The following is a 20,543-nucleotide window of genomic DNA, read 5'->3' as shown; positions in this document are numbered from 1 at the left end:
GCAGGCTGGTGCAGCTGGAATGGGTGCAGCCCCAGCCTGGGGCCATCCTCCCTGAGCATCCTCTGCTCGGGTGGTTGTGGGTGAAGCCCATCCCCTCGACTGACACTGGGCGCCGACGTGCTGCTCTGCAGGGCAGCAAACCCAGGGCAGCAAAGCCACAGCAGCACCCTCTGCGGCTGGAGGACAAGAAGCAACATGCACAATCCCGCAGGTAAACTCCCTGTGCGGGGTGGGGAGCTCCAAGACAGATGGGGTGACAGGAGGGGACCCTGTGATGCCGCAGTCCTGGGTCACCCAGTACCTGCAGAGATGTCACCTGCAGGCTCTGTGGCTTGGCAGAAAGGAGCAGAGGAAGGGTTTAATGTGGAGAGGGGTTTGAGGCTGAGCTGGTGAGATGTGTCTGCAGGAATCTGAAGTGGAGGGAGAAGGATGCTCCCAGGGGAAATCAATGGATGGGAAGGTGGGCACTCGCAGTACCAAGAGAGCTTTGGCTGTGACTGATTTCTGATGGATTGGGATGCTTGTTTTATAACTGATTTTTCTTTAGCTTTAAGCTTGCCTCGGTGCTTTCAATGCCAGCCCTGTGTGCCTGGCGTGGCACACACGAGATATTTGCTGCCTTTCGTGTCCCTTTTCTGAAATCAACAGCTGAGGGTGGGAATACAGGCTGCTCTGAGCGGAGAGACTTCGTTCTCTCACAGCCTCATGTAAAACCCACTGGATCTGCCAAAGACTCCCCTTGACTGCCTTGGGCTTTTCCGTGTGTACAACTTACCCCTTCCTCATGCACTGTCTTTTAGTGTGTATTAAAACAAAGGTGTGCTTTGCATGCTGCCTGCCAGTGACTCCAGAGCCTCCCCAGTGCAAGCAGGGCAGCATCCAGCTTTTCTACTGCTTTTCCAGCGGTAGAGTCCATAGAAAATGCACCAGTCTGTGCATGTTTTCCTTGCCTTCACCTGAAGTTCAGGTAGAGTTTAGCACCCTGGTTCCTCCCATGAGCAGCAGCTTCCCCACCTCAGCTACTTCGGCTCTGCTCAGGATGCTCTACAATGTTTAATAGCCAGGCAGCTGGGTTTGGCCCACACTGCCTGGCTTTTTCCCTCTTGTGGGCTATGACAAGTCTGTGCCCCAGTGCATGGCCCTGCCTGGGCTCATGGGTGGTGGGTTTGGAGCCACCGAGCAACCCCAGATGTGCCACAACCACATCCTGCTACCGCTCCATCCATATGGTGGGCATACATCACAGCTGTGTTTAATGTGTTTGGGTCAAAGAGTATCATAGGGTCTACTAAGAGGCTGCAATTTTGTGTGCAGGGTTCTGGTGGGTAAAGACATAGCTTGAGCATTGTATTGTAGCTTCCATAAACAGGGTGGCCTGGTATAATGCAACAGCTGAGGTGTATTTGCAGGCTAAAACAAAGTGGTGTGTTGTGATAAGCTGTTATCAGTGCCTGAGGTGCCTTGGTGAATGAGATGGCTGGAACTGTTCGGGATGATTTTATCAGATTGGGTTAGCACTGAGCATCTCCTGCCCGAACACTCGGTACCGGAGCATAGAGCTGTCTGGCAGCCCGGTGTTTGAGTGTATCAGGATCAGTGCTCTGCCCTGGCTGGAAACAGAAGCTCTTCTGGGGTTGCAATATTGATCTAGAGGCTGGAAGGTGAAATGGGAACAAAAAGCCCTAAAATGAGAACCGAAGATCTGGTCCTGCATGTTTCGATGTGGTATCTTTGCTTTGATTTTGCCAAATGCAGACTGCCTCTGTGCCATTCCCTGGGCAGCACCCTACAAATTGGACCCTGTTGTCGGCTTTCCTGGCTGAGCTCCGCCACTCAAAAAGGTGCCATCTAAGCCCAAACCTCAGAGTTTAATTTCACTTGTGGAGCAGCATGTCCCTCCATGGTGTCCCCACTCTGGTGTCCCCACATACAACTTTGCCCCCACCTGCAATTCTGCCTCCTGACAATCAGTATGAACCACAAGCGCACGATTTCAGAATCAGTAGAAGCTGCAAACTGCTATTCAGCTTAGCTGTAAAACAGGCTGACTGCCTCGGCATCTACCAAGGAAGACGCTGGGAACCATCTTGCTGGCAACTGGGGCTCGTTTCAAGAAGCTGCTGGAGGCTTAGAGCAATCCTTTCATACTCTTTCATAGTGGGACTTGAACTCCTCAGCTTCTCACTTAGCAGCGTTTTCCTTCCTTGGGTGAGCTCTCTTTTGGTTTTACTGGCATTGTTTCTTCCTTTCTTTTCTTTTCTTGTTGTTTTTCCCCCTTGTATGTATGGAAAAGATAATGCACAAGTAGATGGGAAAAGGAAAGACTTGTCTGTGCATAGATAGGGCCATAGGGAAGCAACCAGGTGATCTAGTTTAGTGCTTAATATAGTCCAGAAACTTCGCTGGGGTTGTGCAGAACTATGCACTGAAATAAATCCTATTTCCTGCAGGAACATGAAAAGACAGTAGTTACATAAATTTCCTCTCACCTTAGTGATCAGAGCCTTGAGCACAGCCTGGCCGGCCCACAGCCAGCCATGAGCTCTGCTCCAACTTGTCTGGTGCTTGCATAAATGAAGCCAATTCTGACCTCTGCTGTTGGTGCAAAGCATCATCAGGCTGCAAAAAGCGCAGCATTTCCTGAAGAGGTTGTGTAATGTTAGAGATGGAGTTGCTCTTAGCAGGCGCTGCGTGCTCTCCCTCCCTGGTAGCACTTCTTGATGCTGGTGTTATAACACAGGTTACAAAACAGCTGGAGGTAAATCTTGTTTTCCTCCTGGTTTGCATGCCAGCGGAATCTTGTCTGTTGCTCATTCAGAAGCATAACATGATGATTACTAAAATCCGACACGGATTATAAACACGTTTTTCCCCTTAAATTAACAAAAAGCCTCAAGTGCTTGGCAGGGAGGATGAGCAGATCCCAGCCTCCAGGATCCTGCAGCTGTACAGCAGGAGCTGGAGATGCTTGCTCATGCAAACACACACAGTGTGTCTTCACACCACGTGTAGCTGGGCTGAGGTCAACAAACTGACATGATCTGGGAAAGGGGTGGTTATTCCTGCATTATTTATAAACATTATTCCTGCAATTAATTATAAAACTACTGAAAGAGGTATAAGCTGCGCCTTATGGCGAGACATTGGCATGAAATGTAAACCAGAGGCTGCTATAGCCAGCCTCAGTCTGCCTTCCTCCTGCATCTGACTGGGCTACTGCAAAGAGCATTATGCTGCTTACGTAACCCCTAAGTCTGTAAATCCCATGTAAAATGCACATATGTTTTATGTTCCTTGTCCGCTTTCATAATTTTTTTGTAATCTGGATAACGAAATCCAGCGAAGTTGTCTCAAAAGCCAACAGAGTTGTCATTGTAGTAGCTCCAGAAAACTGAGAAATGCTGTTCTGAGAAACAGACCTCTGGGGAGGTTTAGACCTTCCCCATTCCCAGAGACATGAGTTTATTCATGTGGTGCCCCTTGGTACCAAGGGAAGGAGCGGTCCCCAGCACCTGGAAGCCCTGGTGCTCTTCTGATGGGGCCATCTTGGTGTGCTGGGGGCGTTGTAGAAAGAGACACTCAAAGTGGTTGTCTCCACAAGGAGGAGACTTGAGTCTTCTCACGTCCTGTGTTGACGATGGGTTTTAACCAAGAGTGGGTTAAAACACCATCAGACCCAGTGTTTAGGGAATATATCCAAGCTGGTGTTTTAAGCAGAGAGGAAAGAAATGGAGAACAGAGAAGTCGGAGGCATTTATGCATCTCCAGTTGCATTTGCATTCCTACAGTCTTTCTCAGTGGTGGTGGGCTATGGGGGAGTTGCCTGTATGAGGTGATACTCTGATGTCCTCAGTGGCTTTATACCAAAGCTCTACCTGCAGGCTTTGGGTCAGTTGGATGCCTCCTTAGTGTTCAGGACCTCACCAGAAACCCATCCTGGGATGGGGACATGGTGCCTGCAACAACAGCGGTTCCACATGGACAAGTCTTTACCCCACTGCTGCTGAACTTGTTCGGGCTAGTCCTCAGGAGGAAGAATGTCCTCTTTTGTGGGGAATAAAATCCTGCCAGGGGCAATCTGCTCCACCTCAGTTACACTCGCAGCCTACTTGCCCTGTGTCTTTGAAGTCTGGTCTCCCCAGTGCTTTCATAACCCATCATGTTCTCTCACACTTGAGGAGTGGACCACAGTTCTTGAACCATGTCTTGTTCTGTGGCGCCATAGCTTGCCGAGGTCCATCATTGTGTTGTTGCCATATGGGTTTTCTGGGGTCTCAGGGCAAGTACATTGCCATGGGAAAGACTGGCTTTGCACCCAGGACAGGGTGATCTTGACCCTGGAGATGTTTGCACAGCCTTTGAAATGCTAACATGTTGTGCTGTGCGTGGCTCTTTCTTTTTACCTAATAATCAGCCTGTGGCAGGGTCTGGCTTGTGAGAAGTTGTTGGGAGATTTGCCATGCTGATGGGTTCAATTGTAGTTGTTTTCTGTGACCTGGGAAACGGAGAGTTCAGGATGGTGCATCACCACTGTGAGCTGTTGTGGCAGGTTGAAGGCAGAAGAAGGGTTAGGAGGCTGCATTCCTGCCAGGGTGATTTGCTGCATCACCTGCTTAAAATCATTAGCTGAAGAGTATCTTTGATTTTATGCCATCATGGATTTGGCACAGTAGTTTTTATTGGAGTGTTTTCCAGTTTGGCTGCATTAGGATGGGTGTAGTTGTATTTTAGGCACAAGCATCACGGGCTGCTCTGCAGACTCTGTGGCACAGACAGAGTGGTGCACAGGTTTTGGGGGCACTCATGCACCCTATTGGCACGTGGGTAGTGGAGATCCTTCTTTTTACAAAACCAGACCCTATGCCTCCATGTCCTGGCCAGAGAAGATCTGTCTGGTTTTGCAAGAGCAGTTTAAGAAACACCCTGTTTTCTCCATGGAAAAAGCTACCTGGAAGAGTGGGCTTCATATGGAGTTGTTTGATGGTCAGTGATTGTCTCAAAACTTCAAAAGTGAAAATTCATGGTTTTGAAACATTCTTGTCCTTTCTTCTCAGAAAAAAATCAGGTAGGAGGGGAAAAAAGGAAAATGCCTGCAACAGAAAATGAATTAGAAGTATAATGTATTTTTATTTAATTTTGAAAAGTTTTCTGTGATTGTTTTCATAGTCCTTCAGAAACCTGCATTTTGTATGAAAAAAAAAAATAGCCCTTGCTTTTTGCAGTCTAAATTCCTCTTCTGCCACTTTGAGCAGCTACAGGATCATTGTCCTTCTTTTTATCTTCCATTTCAGAAACCCCAACTGGACTCATTGCTGAGAACCTTCTCAAAGCCAAAGAAATAGCCCTCAGTGACTCTCGTGTTCCTGAGCAGCTCAAGAGTTACTTACAAAAAGCTCTTGATGTTGCTCTTGGGCTAGACCCCTACCTGGATGCGATGGCACCTTCAAAGAGGTATGGATACTCCTTGGTCATCTTGTGGGGTTTTTCTGTGATTGTATGAATATGTTCTTAGATTTTCTGTTCAGAATATGCCATAAAAGGGGGTCAGCGGAAGGAAGAAAAATGAGAGTTAACTGCATCCATATAGCAGAGAGTGCACAGACATGTGTGTTTGTGTCTGTGTGTGCCTATGGCCTTGAGGAGAGGAGATGAGATCAAAGAGTCCTAACTCTCAGTTTTGTGAGATATGGTACCAATTGTCTATTGAGTGTGGCCACGTCCTGTAAAATATCAGCAATCCAACCTCCGTACAGTGCCCTCTGACACGCTCAGAGAATGAGCCCCTGGATCAAACTGGTGCTGGGATAAATAAAGAGTGAAGAAAACCCACACCTCTGAATCTACCCTATAATAACAGCCTTTTTGTAGCTTTTATCTGCAAGCACTCAACAAACATTAATTAATCTGTTAACTAAATGACTCTAGTAACTAAACTAATTAATTAAACTAATTTAAGGTATCATTAATTCAGAAGTCCAACTGATACCCTCATTATTCTTTTCTTGAGCTACAGTATATTACCCAGGCATGTGGGGTCTGCTGAACAATTCCCATCTATCAGTGTACATTTTGATATGTGGAAAAAGCCAGTTCTGTCTAAAATTGACAATGTGTAAACTGTTCCAGGCTGTGGATTACGGGAACGTTGAGCGTTCGTTCTGTTGCCGAAATAATAGCTGATAGTTGTTTGACTTACACTTGCTGTATGATAATAGCTATACATTATCTTATTAAAGTTGTTAAAGCATTTGTGAGGGGCAGAAAAGAGGTTATATGAAATGTTCTGCTCTCTAAGTCTTGGGTTATCTGAGTGTGGCTGACACGGGTTATGAATTCTTTCTCATTTTACTGGGGAGTTAGGGGCGAGCTATGGAAATAAAAAGCTGAAATGGCTCTGAATTCTGGCCTGCAGAAGTATCACCAGCTATTTCTGGTAGTTACTTTCTTCACATAAGGTAATCTCATCTGTCTGGAGGCTATGGACTTCCTCCAGGTGCCTGTTCCCTCCTCTTTGTAATAAGTAGCATCTCACCCCATCCAGAGACTTTGTCACAAGCCTGGCTTCTGCGAAATAGCTCCTGGAGATACCCTGCTTTTCTCAGCAGTTTATGAGGAAAACCAATTTTTTCTTGTCTTGCAAAAAAATTTTAGATTTTTCCATCTTTTCGTAATATGCAATGAAATCTTTTTTTTCCTTTTTTTTGCCTGAAAAAAAAAATAAATATCACCCTAGAGCTGAACAAAACCTGGCCAGCGTAGCTGGAGCCATTTACTCCAAACCAGCAGTCAGACCAACTGGAAATGGGAAAGATTTGGGGTTGAGCAGTGGGGAATGCTCTCCTACAGTCCCTCAACCCCTTGCTCTTCCCAATCCCCATGGCTGGAGGGGCTGCCAGCACTGAGACAAGCCTTTTGCCAAATGAGGTCCTCTTCAGACTGTAATTTAGGGTTATTTGTGATGCTTCTAATTTAATTTCTCATGTTCATGCACACATGGACCTTTTGGAGGTGTTCCCTCTTGGCTGCTGGATTTACAAAGGATACTGAGATTTTGGGTTTTGTCATAATGTTGAAATTTACTTCTTTTCCTAGAAAAACTTCACCTGACCATGGCCCAGGGAATGCTGAAGGAACTGGAACCAGAGTTAAGCTGCGGGAAGAACGTGCCTTTGACTCTTTGAATGGCAAGTTGGTCAACCAAGAGGGTAAAATTGCACTGGACTGGGGTAAAGGTCATCAGTGAACTTCATCCTCCTCTGCTCAGTATTGAGTGGGGAAAGGGTGAATAGCATAGAGGTGCACAGAAAACATGGAAAATTATTTAAAAAGAAACATAAGAATTTCACGTAGGATTTGATCTTCCTTTTGCATGAATTTTCCTTGTTCCCCACCTCCTGTGCCCTTGTGCTCATGCACACGTTTGTGAAGGGTTTAATTCACAGTGCCAGCCCCATCCCTCAGTGGGCAGCACATTGATCATCACCCTCACCAGAAGAGGAAGGAAGGGAAAAATCCTGCTGATTTGATGTGTCTGATAGGGATTCATGGGCTTTTGTGGCTGAGGTGGCCTGTGGCAAGGCACGATACCTTTTCAAGTAGCACTACCCAGGCTTGTATCCCCATATAAAGCCTATTACACTAAATCTATTCCCAGATTCATTCTTCCCAGATGTTCCCATCTTTTGAGTAATATATCATCACAGTGAAGTACTCTTATAATCTATTACACTAATACATTGTTCGAAGGACACCACTGATGATAAATTTCTTAAATGATGGTGCTGTCTAGGGATAATGACTCTAAGAGCAAATGCAAGGTAATGTAGTGATTTTTTTCTTTTTACCGGGTTCCAGAAAGAATATGGAGACATCTTAAAGCCATTTTCATATAGGGGGAATGTTAAAATATGCAATATTTCAAGCATTATTTAACAAGCACCTGAACAATAGCAGCATTGATGATAAAGGTTCTGCATTTAAAACCAGTCCCTTTATTCTGTTGTCGTTTTAGCTGCATTTTAGATGAAAATGTGTCAGATTCTGTTGTTAAACCCTTATTTTAAAGTGTGTTAAATTATATACATAATTTTTTAAATGATCACTTATAAGGTACATCTAATTCTCATTGTGAACAAAGTACAGCAGTTCCTATGGCTTTATTTTTACATGTTCATTCTTGTCTTTCAATAGGCCACATTTTTAGGATGCTTGTTCATATGATCAGAGCCAGGAAGATTTTATTAATTGGCAAGCCTAAAGGTTACAGTATCCTTGCTATCGCAGAAGAATTGCCAGATGATGGCAAGATCTTTGCATGTGCTGAAGTGCCGTATCTTGGAGTGAACAGCCAAGAAGCATTTGATTACTCCTCAGATGGCAAAAAGATAAGCATGCAAGTGGGACCAATTGCAGACACTTTGGAGGTAAAGTCAGTTGGAAGGGAAGTTTGGGAGCTTTTGTACAGAGCAGATTAAAGAGTTTCAGGCAGGTCCTATCTCCTGCACGCAAAATAATGACCTTAGTTTACTTGCAAAGAAGTGAATATGGTCTTGCATTATAGTTATTTCTTATTCATGATAAGGTGTGATGGGACAGCTTTCACACAAGCTAGTTCTTTTCCTTTTTAACTAAAACACTGTAGCTTTTTGATCAGAGCAATCAAAAGCTTTAAGTGTGGGTTGATAGGCTTCAGTGGCAGAGGTTTACTTTACGTGCATCGGCTTTGTTTCAGGGTCTCTAATTCCAAGTATAACAAGCTGGAAGAATGTATCTGTGCCCTGCTGAGCCAGCTCTTGAGGACAGCTTTCTCCCAGTATTCACAAGAATTAGGAAAGTCCTGAAGAAGTTAGTTTGTAATTCAACCACAACCTCTCATTTTCCCCCACTGAAAACATTGTGGGCAATTAGACCCCAAGCTTCTCACTTCCAGAGCAATGTGATAAGCTTCAGACAAGGAAATGTGTTAGCTCTATTTGTTTCATTCTCCCTACTGACTTCGTTCCAGGAAAGAGAAAAGCTTATGATTTCATGCAGCTAGAGGAGTCTTATGTTTAATTCCGGTTTGCCCATCTCCATGAAGTTGCTGGAGGTCCAGCACGCTAACAGGTGATGCCCGTGCCACGTCCATTACGTAAATAGCCTTTCTATTATTAATGCAAACCAATTTGATCTGATTCCATTTTCAATCTGGATGTGTCAGTGTGAGCTTGATTGTAATTTTATTTGCATTAGCAAGTACCATATTTATTTCTAAAATGAAATGGCCAGGAGCTTTCTGACCTCTGGCTCTCATGACCTCCAAGTCTGATAAGAAAGCAACAGAGAGCTTTGCCAGGTATCTGAATAAACGAAACGTTACAGATCACCTGCAATGTGCAGCATTTAAAATCCCAGCTCCCTGCAGTGAGTGTGAAATTAATTGAATTGCTGTTGCTCTCTAGTGCCCATTCTGTGCAACTGACTTACTGTGACTGAATTAAAATATCTAGAGGCAGGCAGAGTGCATGCTGTGTAGAGATTAAAGAGTGGAGCAAAGGCATGAAAATTAAATCCTTAAAACAGAATGTTGCAATTGATTTTATATCCTCCGATTGCAATGTAAAGGCACATCCTGACCCCAGTTCTGCAGGTACTCAGGACTTCAGATAGCTCTTGGAGCTGGTAGCAGTGGAGATGCTTGTGTTTGGCAGGATAGATCCTAGCTCTGGGGACCCCTGTCTATGCAGGGCTTTTTTCACTGGGCTTTGAACTGCTATTGCTCAACCTGGCAGATATATTGTCATTGGTATCAGGGTAATCAGGATTGTCCTTCAGGTCTTAATCCACAGTGGTCCTAGCCCACAATGGCTGTAAATGATGAAGCAGTGCATCTAGTGGCCTGGCCTGTCTGATGCCTTTGCATTTTGTGCTCATTGAAGTTTGCCCAGCTGGAGTGGGGCAGCTGTGTGTGAAACACACTCCTGGATGCATGGAAGAGGCTCAGGCTGTGAGCAGCATGCTGTGTTTTCCCTTCTAGAGAAGACCAGTTGAGGCTGGAGACCGTGCTGGCTTCCTCCACTGCCACATGGGCATGCTGAAAGGATGAGGCAGTCATAGGTGGGATATGGGCCAGGAATGGCACAGCCAAACTCAGCTCCATGGAGGAGGTAGAGAACAACAGTGTTTCTGTCCCCTGTCGTCTGCAGGAAGGCTGGTCTAGAGCAGAGCGGGCTAACAGTTGAAAAGCCTGGTGAGATTCAGGAAAGCTGGAACAAGCTCCGTCAAGGATTGTCTTTGTTGTCTATGGTGTATGCAGCCCTGGGTTTCATCCTAGTCCCTTTGGAGAAGTTAGAGGGCAGGGATGGTCACCAGCCATTGCTCTTTGGAGGTGTCTGCTGCAGCTTTCACGCTGTGGTGACTCTGGCTGCATTTTCCTTCCAAGCTGAGTGCAGTAGGGCAGGATTTCTACTTACCTGCCACAGCTCTGATTTTTGCAACTGTGCAAGCTCCCGGGAGCAGTGGATTTGCCTTGCTGCACTGGCTCCTCCAAAGCACAAAAATGTCATATGATAAATAGATAACCCTACCTGGCAGGGAAGTCCTTTTCTGCTGCATGAAGCTATGATTCAGAAAGTCCAGACTGCTAGAAGATGTATGATGTACTCTCACTTCTGGAGTCCACCCCAGAGTTATATCCTAACCTCAGGTAAAGGATACCATCCGGTGCTGTATCCACACCTCTCGCTGATGTCCTTTACAAGGAAAGCTCCAGATGTTGCAGTGGTTGCTACAAGGATAGACACATTTCTGCCAGCACACCTCAGACAGCAGGGCTGTTGTGGCACCCACATAGCTCTGGTTTTTCCACCTATACCAGTGGCCCATCAGGGCTGTGAGCAAGTGGAGAGCTATGCAAACACAGCACAGCAATCCATAGCAGCACTTTGGTCAGGCTTCCTGAAGCCTCTTGCTGCTCCTTTGCTTTACCAGAGTTGGTGAGGTTGGCCAGGTTTTGTGTCTCTTGTCCCAGATCAGAGCCAGCTGCAAAACATCTGGGATTTTGAGCTGTGAAAGGATGCTAAATAGCAGACAGGAGCTGTAGAGCTCTGGTACACAAGTGGGGGTGCATTTTGGTACCTGATGGCAAGATGGAAAAACCCCATGCGTGAAGGACAGATACTGCCAAGCTAAGTTAGTTCCCCACCAGCGCATGTAGCTCACGGACACCATGGCACAAGCCCCTGTGCCAAATGACCTCTGTAATTTTTGCATAATATTTTTAAATTAAATTTGAATTGAGGTTAAGTATTTCCCTGCATCAGTCTTTGATACAGGTGCTTTCAGCGGGAATTGGCTACCTCTTCAATGTGTGCTGGGCCAGCGTTTAAAAACATGTCCCAACAAGCTTTTAAACCTAAACTCTGCCATGCTGTGCCTGAATAATGTGCCTTGCCATGCATCAGCTGTGAGCAAGAGGCCTGATCCTGCACAAAGAGCTTCCTTTAATTCCCAGTGGGCCTTTGGTTGAACAACGAATGCAGGGCTGAGTCCAGAGGGAATGCAAACTATCAGGAAATTATTCCCATCCATGATTTTGATCCTTCCGTTTTAAAACCAAAAAAGCAAGGCGAAAAGTAACACCATGTTTATAGCCGATTCTGCTGATTGCAGGGCATTGTGTAAGCATGTCTGGGCTTGCTTTTTCCTTTTTTCCCCTGCTTTTACCAGACAGAATAGGTGAAGAGGTTGAGCTGCAGATCTCATTTCTCCTGTTTTGCTGCTTGTGAAGTCTGCCAACAGAATCCACCTTGACAAAGTCAAGGACTCTGCGTTTAATGTTGAACTGAGTGAATAAATTATGCATGAAATTGTGTCGGAGTCTCTAGTGTGCTCTAGAATTGCTCCTTTTGATATGAAAGGTTAATTCAGAAAGGAGTCCAAAATAGCTGGAAATTGTGGGGATAAGTGGATAGTATTCACTGTTGTGAGCTGTTATTACTAGAAATTGCATTCCCTCTCTAGCTTCCCTAGAGATTAAGCTTTGCCGGTGAATATAAGCTGTACTCAATAGAATAGCATTTAGGAGTAACAAGAGTGTATGTCCACATACAGTAAAATATTCTAATGGTGTTTTAAAAAGAAGCTGTACTTTTTCATGTATTCTGCGTACCCTAAGGATGGATTGCTATTACATTTAGGTCAAGAACAAGGCATAGGGAAGGTAATAAGTTTTGAGTACATCTTTATTACAAATATGCTGAGTGTATGATCCATATCAAAGGACCCGGACAGTCGTTTTTTTCAGATTGAGTTTGTATGTGCCTTAAGAGAGAGTGTTGTTTCTGATCAGGACTCCAATCAGGTTTTCTCTGAGCTTTGGCAGAAGATTCATTCATGTTTTTGTTTGGGATGTCCTCTCCCTGATCTTCTGCTTTATCCCTCAACAGTGTTGCTGTGCCCTTCCTCACTTTTGGTTTATATCTTCGATGGAATGCAGTGATAACGTTTTGGGTTTTTTTTTTTTAATCCAAAAGGAAGTTAATGACTTGCTGTAAGTAAAAGCATTAATTTTAGCCAAGTTTGCTCTGAATTAAGACACTTCTTGTTGCCATCTGTTACCATCTATGATGCCTCTGTAGCAAGGAGCAAGGACTGCACTGTAAACATTCAGGAAATTAGTTTCAGCAGGATATTTTGCAGGCAGATTATTTCCTTCTGGATCTCAACTTTCCTCACAGTTGGAGATGTTTGGGCTCTGCCTCTCTCCTAACAAAGGACAAAGGCATCTCCAATGTTCTGTGAGGTCCCAGGCAGGTCCTGACCCAGTCTGCTCTGGGAGGACAGGGGTTGTCAATCTCTCCTCTTAAACCCCCTCTTCCGTTTTGAGAGGGTCAGCAGTGTGTTCTCCTCTTCATCACTGCACTGATAGTTCCACTGCTTAGCTCTGTGGTCAGAGCTACCAGTAAAGCAGTATTTTTCCCTCCTGGCTGTCTTAGTTTAGCAGTGGGTGTTAGCAGTGAAGAAACCCTCCCCAGTGTGGTACCCTGGCCACAGTGCCCACCCGTTCCTGTGGCTGTTATCCTCTTGTGTAGAGGCTGCTTTAAAGGCAAAGCTGGTTCAAAGAAACTAATGGTTTCCCTTTACAGGCCTGGAGCTGTTTCCAGCTAAATATGGAAAACCCTACAGCAATCTTGAAGCTGTGGAAACGAGAAGCCCAAGTGATGGCAAGGTCCCAGTACAAACTCCAGCGCAGTGATTCAGGCATTTCCACAGAGGTGTCTAGTACTAGGTATATAGAAGAAATGAAAGGTTCCTTCACGGCTGAATGTTCAGGACTTGAACTGGAAAAATAGAAATGCCTTCTAATCAGTGGCCTTGCATATCCAGGCAGTGCAAGGACGAGACAGGCGTGTGCTGGATACACACACAACACAGGCACCCTCCTGGGATGAAAGCTGCGAAGTTAAAAGGTGGTTTATCTGTAGCAGAAGGTAGATAAGAATGAAATAAGCTATCAGCAGGTAGACAGTACAGAAGGAAAGCTGAAATGAGAAGTCCAGCTAATATCCAAAGAGCTGCACAACTCCATATGGACCTAATGAAGTCAGTGCATAAAAGTGAGATTCTTTTTCATTAGGGAGCCATACCATGCAACAGTCATAACATATGTTCAGAGATGGCCACATCTGCTTCTGAATGTCTGCCCCCCACCTCCTCTGCCTGGGAAGGTTACAAGTCAGAAAGTAGTGATAAGTCATGATAATTACTTGACTTTTTCTTTGGCTCTTCTCTCTGGGGAATGAGGTCTCTAATCCTTCTTCCTGATGAACTCCTCCCAGCTTTTATCTTCTGACCCTTCCTGAAGTTTCTACATTGGACAGACTGGCTGAGTTGCACCCTGATGCAAGATGCTCTTCTACAGTAGCAAAAATGTTCCTGCTGCTTTCCCCCAGTACAGATCAAGAGGGAACCAGGGCAAAATTTTCTTATTGGTTATGAAATGAAGAGATGAATTGTGGGAAACCAGATGTCCCAGTTTCTGCTACGTTCACTATAAACGAGCATATATTTGGCCTGGTCTTCCTTCATTATAGTGTAGTATCCAAAGGTGTCCTAAATGTGGATTTATGAATGCTTTTGGCAGAACTTCTGTGTTATCAAGCATCTGCAGTAAAGTGTGACTTACTTGTCAAGCCTGTCCAGGCTCTCAAGCAGGGTTAATTTCTTAACCACTAGCAAGCTCACCGTGAAACCAGTTCGCACAGTGGAGTAATTCAGAGCTTCAGTGATCCACTTCCCACTATTTCCTAGTCTGATTGACACACTCCCTGCTTCAGAAAGGTTCCTGAAATCTCTGTTTGGGAGCCATCAAACTCGCTCTTGAAAACAAATTAGTTTTTCACATTCTGTTGCCATTTGTTATTGATGCTTTAACGTCTCGGGGGATCGCTCATCACTCATTGGGAGCAATGTCTCCAAACACAAAAGGGAAATCTGGACGCAAGAAGTACTGTTAAAAGTTGTGGTAGAAACAGTGAGTTCTGGAAAACATAATTGTTTCTCTTTTCACTTGAAATGTCAAGACTTGAAAGCATTTCTGCTTGCCGAGATAGGTGGATGAGCCGTTGTTTCATTGCAACGCACACAGATGCAGTTAAATAGTCCCAGATGGAATCTGAAATATTCCATAGCAGCCTCTTGGGCAGCGAGTGCATTAACTGCCACAGGAGAAGGCTGTAAAGGCTCCCATCTGGTCATCCATCAACACTTTTATACATTATCATCAGCAGCCTGCTTGGAGGGAAGGTGTGCCACATTTCTGAAAATCCAATTAGATGATAGCAGCCAGTTCTCTTTTATCCTCTCTGTTGCTGAGCCATCCAAAGCATTTTTTTAGATTAAAGAAACATCACTTTCCTCCATAGGAAGCTGTGCTGCTTTATCTCTATCGTGACCCGTTCTTTTATGTGCTTTATAATTCTATTATTAATTGGGATTTCAACCATTTTCCTGCTACTGAAGCGGGACTCACTAGTTTGCAATTCCCAGGATCAGCCTTATGCCTCTTTATCCCAGACTGATATAATTGCCACTCTTCAATTTGTTGATAGCTACTCTTCTGAGAAGAGATAACTTATTGCAGCACCTCAGCTGCAGGGTTTGATGCCAGTCCTCTCCATTACCCTGATGGATCAATTCACTTTGACTGTAAATATGCAGATGTTTCTGCTGTGACTTTCAACGCCACAAGCTGGGATGAACCATCCTCTTTTGTATCCTGATTTTCTTTGAGAGGTTCAGAGTTTGGGGCATCTGCATTTCTGAAAATTTTTTTGCAAAGCGTGGAAAATTCCAGAAGTTATTCTAGCAATTTTACCTTAAAATAAGAGGGTTCCCTCTGATTTGGGCTTTATATAAAGGGCATTGTAACAAAAAGTCTTAAAATTTTCAAGTAGATAATGAGTGTTTTCTCCAACATAATTTTTTGCAGGCATTACATGCTGAGGATGAGGACTTTGATATAGTCTTTATTGATGCTGATCAAAGGAACGCTGTTAGCTACTACAGCTTTGTCATGGATAACCACTTGCTGAGAATGGATGCAGTGATCTGTGTAGAGAATACACTCATGAAAGGACAAGTCTACCTGGAGAATGTATCTGACGAAAATGTACTAGCTGTCAGAAAATTAAACACAGTGATTAATTCAGATCCTCGTGTTGAGCAGGTTAGTGCAATGCAACTGGTTAAGGTGCCTGTGGTACTGTATCTATGGATTTTGCAAAGTACTCTTTAAAATGTTTCTTTTGTTGGTGCCATTATCCAGAGGACCTAAACTGAACTCAAATTTTATTATCATTCACCTCACTTGAGCTCTGTGTATGAGTTTCTGTGTTCAGAAATGGCCCCTACTTTCTGTCTGCATCATACAATGTATGAAAGGCAAGATAAAAGTGGAGCACTTAAGAGTGAATAATCAGCTCCAAAGTGCAACCAAGGAACTGCTGCTCTGCTTTAAATGCTCTGGAGGCTGTAGGGCATCATGAGCACAACAGGAGCCAGCAAAGTCCTTCTCCAGCAGGAGAAAAAATAAAGAAGTAATAGGATGCATAAACAATATTTTGTGCTTTGAGAGGCAAAAAGTAGATGCATATCCTCCAAGGCTTTAAAGCAGGGTTGAACGATGCTACCTCAGGGCAGTAGCTATCAGCCTGCAAAGCTTGTTTACATGCCATAGGTACACCAGTGTGGCAGAGGGGCTGGCTGGGGCTGAGGGAAGCCACAGAGGATGGCTGGATCCCTGCCTCCTTTTCTACACTGTGAGGCTGGTCCCATGGTGGGAGAACTGAGGTCTTCCACCTCCCTGGGAAAGAGTAACAACAATTTTCCTTGCCCTGAATCCTACTGTTAGCTATTCAATGCAGGTAAACTGTGTGGGGTTTCACATCTAATATTTGATATTGGTGTTGAATCTCCAACACAGTGCAGCTTTCACTGACGTGTGTTAATGGTGCCAGAAAAGGTAGGTGGCAAACCCACTGATGCTCATCTATGTGTGCAGGACAGATGTTCTAGCAAATGCTGAAGAAAGCCAAAGTGTTGGTAATTATGGTTTGCTGAGCTGCAAGCAAAAGACTGGAATATCCTCATGACAGCATTAATCAGGCTGTGGAAACCCAGAAATCGCCATAGCTGACACTGATTTAGGAAACAGAGTGACAAAATTGCATTTTTTTTCTTGCTGGCATTTGTGGAAGCCGTGAGTTTGGAAGAGGAATGTGAGCGAATACAAACGCCTGACATATTTATGTTGGAACGAATTTCAGTTAAAGCATAGGAGTAGGAGAAAAGCTACTGTGGCCTAAGGAAGGAAGGACTATCCTTCATATCAGTGGGATTTGGGTGATACAAAGCTACGTACAAAGCAGTTGAGAATTGTGTGTGTATGTGTTCCATTTGCAGATAATTTTACCTGTGCAGAGTGGACTGAGCATCATTCGAAGGAGCCCTGTGCCTCCAGATGCAGTGGTTGAATCCAAGGTGTGTATTTCCTTTCTGTGAGAACTTCTGGGGAAAGCTGATGTCAATGACAAAACGATTTGCAGGGGTTTGGTGTCAAGAGCCCAAACTCGTGTTCTGTTGTGCCATGGTGCTATGTGGCATGGGTTTACCAGCTTAGGGCTTGGCAAATACTAGCCACACTAGTCCAAGGTTACACTAAGCCTATTAAATGCTGATTCCTTGCAAAGATTTTTGGCTCAGCCATGCTGGTAAGCTGCTCACCGGGTATCCATGCCCAGTGCTCTGCAGTCCTTCCTGTACAGGTGAGTGTGGGCATATGGAGCTAGGGGACAGCCGTAATGAACTCGTTCAATAAGGCTGAAGTAGCTCTATTTCTGCCTAAAGGCAGCACATGATGCCCTCCTATGGTCTCCGAACTGCATATTTTCATGGCTTTAGATTTTGTTTGTCCTGTGGAAAAGATGGTGCTTTTGTCTGTCTCCATTTTATATAGTGGACATCATTCAGCTATAATGAAATTCCCATCTGGAATCATAATGGCCTATCTCAGTAAATCCAGACCCAAACATCCTGATTGTTTTGCAGTCCCTGAGCGCTCCCAAAGCTACACCCACTGGTAATTCCTGGCATTTCAAACTCAATATTTTAAACATCTTGTATTTTCCATTTTGATTCCAGTCAGGGGGAAATGATGCATGGCAGCTGATCAGATGACAGCTTGGTTTGAGTTATTGGCTGATATCTTTATTTGCGCATCAGCCTTGTGAAGATATTTTGATTGCACTCCACTTGAGCCAAATCTTGCCTTTGGAAACGTGTTCTTAGCCTCTGTGCCTTCCTGGATCCAGCCGAGCCTCAGGGCAGCACTGGGCCCTGGGGGTGAAATAACTGGAAGACTCAATCAGTCATTTTCTAAGACACTGTACCTGACCTATCTCCTGTGGGAAGCTGAATCAGGAAATACCATACCCTACCCTCATGTATGGCAAATGATCGGTGCACCTCCCAAAATCACAGCCCTTCTGCTGCATTGTCTTGCACATTAGAGCTCCTGATGAGACTAGTATCTGGAGGGGTAAAGGTGCTTTTTGGCTTGAATTAGTCATACTGTTTGTATTAAATAGTGGGACAATGAGGCATGGATCCCTGTTTGTGCTCCCACCTCATTCTTACAGGCAGAGTCCTTAATAGCTATTGCTTACTGACCTTTCCACCTTACTGTGCAACGTATATATGTTTTTTGTTTCAGAAAGAAGTGGTGAGGGATGATGTCTTCTGGGGTTATAACAGGCACCGCATCCTGGACCGACTGCGTTTGGATGGCAAAGTGGCCTATGTCACAGGCGGAGGGCAGGGAATTGGAAGAGCCTTTGCTCATGCACTGGGGGAAGCCGGTGCTAAAGTGGCTGTTGTGGATGTGGTCCTTGCAAAGGCAAAAGCAGTGGCATGTGAGCTCAGCCTCAAAGGTAAGCATGGGACTGACCTGCAGGTCCTGCTGTATGGTCACTAAGCTGTATGTCAGCATTGTCTCAGCAGTCATAGATATCACATCATCTGTGAATTGCTTATCAATGTAAATTCAACCAGAAAGACAAAACCAAAATTCCTTGCCAAGAATGCCCAAAAGAAACACAGCAGTGAGACATGACTGACAGGGACAAAGAAGGGCCACCTCTTGTCAAAGAGATCTGTATAACCTGCATGGAATAAACATGGTGTTCCTCAGAGTAAACCATGCAGCAACCAAAGCACCTCAGTCTTCCCTAAGGATGTGTGACAGGCATGGTCTATGAGCTCATTAGCACATACCCCTTCCCTGGCACTTCTTCAATACCTAATGTCTGGATGAAAAACCAAAACACCAAAACAAGTTGGAGGCTTTATCACCCTAAATCTCTCATAGTGCCCTCATATTGAAGCAAAGCCTCTTTTGAAACCCTCAGCTATAGTTCTTTCAAGCATGCATGCAAGGTCAGATATAGGAACAAAATACTAATAGACGTAATAACTAAAATCCCCCCAAAGAGGTAAAATCTCTACAAGCTACTTCTATTTTAGCAGTAAAACCAGAAAACGTAACATAAAACTGAATTTTCCCCTGGAGTCGTGCTAAATGCAGTTATAAAGGGGAAAAAGAAAACTGGAAATATAATTTTAATGAGGAAAGAAAGGAAGTGTTTCTCATTTTATAATTCCTTTTGTGAGATCACAACTGAGCCTTCTTCGAAGATCAGTACTTCATTTCCTCTAAGGATAGAGATATACCCAGGAAATTTTCACATTTCTATTTGAATAAAGTCACTGATATCTGTTTCCACTCTTACTTCATAAAGGGATTGGGCCATTGTTAACCATATTCTCCAACAAAACCACCCCTTGCAGATGTATTTCTATCCTTTGTCTCAAACAACATCCTTAGGAAGGGTTGAGGAATGGTTCAGTTCTGGTTTTGATACCATTCTTAGCTTCCCCAGAGAACATTAAACAAAAAGTCTCAGTCTGTATGATCCCAGCTTTAGTAAGCAGAGACACTTTACACTGAGTATCAACGTTAAAGCTTTGGTTTTATTGGTTAAAGCTTTCATTGCTGGTCTGATCCCAAATAACAACCTAGAGCAGAGTATGTCCAGCTCCTATTACAAATTCTTGAGTCATCCAGTCCCTCCTTCCTTGAAGCTTTTCATTTTCTTATGCACTGAAGCCATATGGTCTTGGCACAAAGTAGCTGTGCCCTACAAGTTAACTTGCCTTTTGGACATTTTTTCTCAGTGAGATCCTGCATATCAAGTAGGGCTATTCAGATAGAAATGGGCTACTTGATAGAGCCATGAGACTGTGGATGCCAACAGCCTATTTGAAAACTAACTTAAGCTATCTCCAGGGCATTTTCAGTAGAAGTTTGATCATCCATCTTTCAATGGCTGCCCTAAATCTCTGCTCCTTTACTGGTGGGCTGCAAGCCCAGAGGAGGTGGGGGAATGATACAAAGTGCAGTCAGAGAGGTCACGAGGCATAGCAAGTATTATTGCAGTCTAAAGTAAAGAAAATCTCACTTCTCAGTCTTTTCACATCTTTATCCTTTGAGGTCAAATGCTATCAACTTGACCAGTGCAGCTGGTCAGGGCACAGCTATTCCATCCCATGACGGTTTTTGGGGTTTCAAATTTATTGTCATTCCTTGTTGGAACAAAACCCAAACTTTGTAATGCTTTTGTGAAAGGGAATTATATCCAAATGCCCATTTTTTGACAGGATCTGAAAAGGTCAGGTTTTCAATCTCTTTCTCTCCAAAGGTAACTACGGAGCCTAGCCTGGACCTCAGAAGCTTTCCCTTGAAAACTTTTGTTGAAATCATTATGTTTCCATGAAACATTTGGCTTCAAAGAAGTAACACACTCTGTTGGAAGTAGGTTTTGACAATAAGGTTCAACTAGCCTTACTCTTGAAATATTCACATGAGTAAATGGAAGCAGTCATAGTATTGATACACATTTTTCGTGCTATAATACACACAAAAGAGCTGTGATTCCCCCTTCCCCCCA

At 44.3% G+C, this 20,543-nt stretch overlaps 1 protein-coding gene across 1 annotated transcript in view; it reads left to right on the top strand.

Moving 5' to 3' along the window:
- The first annotated feature begins 195 nt into the window (after positions 1 to 195).
- Positions 196 to 20,543, top strand: part of LOC136018442 (uncharacterized) — a 35,396-nt gene continuing 15,048 nt past the window's right edge. Inside the window, exons 1-7 of the mRNA XM_065687651.1 lie at positions 196 to 211; positions 5,253 to 5,451; positions 7,093 to 7,226; positions 8,191 to 8,423; positions 15,470 to 15,706; positions 16,942 to 17,000; positions 18,235 to 18,467. Of these exons, the coding sequence (XP_065543723.1) occupies positions 196 to 211; positions 5,253 to 5,451; positions 7,093 to 7,226; positions 8,191 to 8,423; positions 15,470 to 15,706; positions 16,942 to 17,000; positions 18,235 to 18,467 (1,111 nt within the window). The remainder of the gene's footprint in view (positions 212 to 5,252; positions 5,452 to 7,092; positions 7,227 to 8,190; positions 8,424 to 15,469; positions 15,707 to 16,941; positions 17,001 to 18,234; positions 18,468 to 20,543) is intronic.

Source organism: Lathamus discolor, chromosome 7 (assembly GCF_037157495.1).
Source record: "Lathamus discolor isolate bLatDis1 chromosome 7, bLatDis1.hap1, whole genome shotgun sequence".
NCBI lineage: Eukaryota > Metazoa > Chordata > Aves > Psittaciformes > Psittacidae > Lathamus > Lathamus discolor.
The sequence above is the reverse complement of the archived record's forward strand: the minus strand, read 5'-3'. Positions and strand labels throughout refer to the sequence as shown.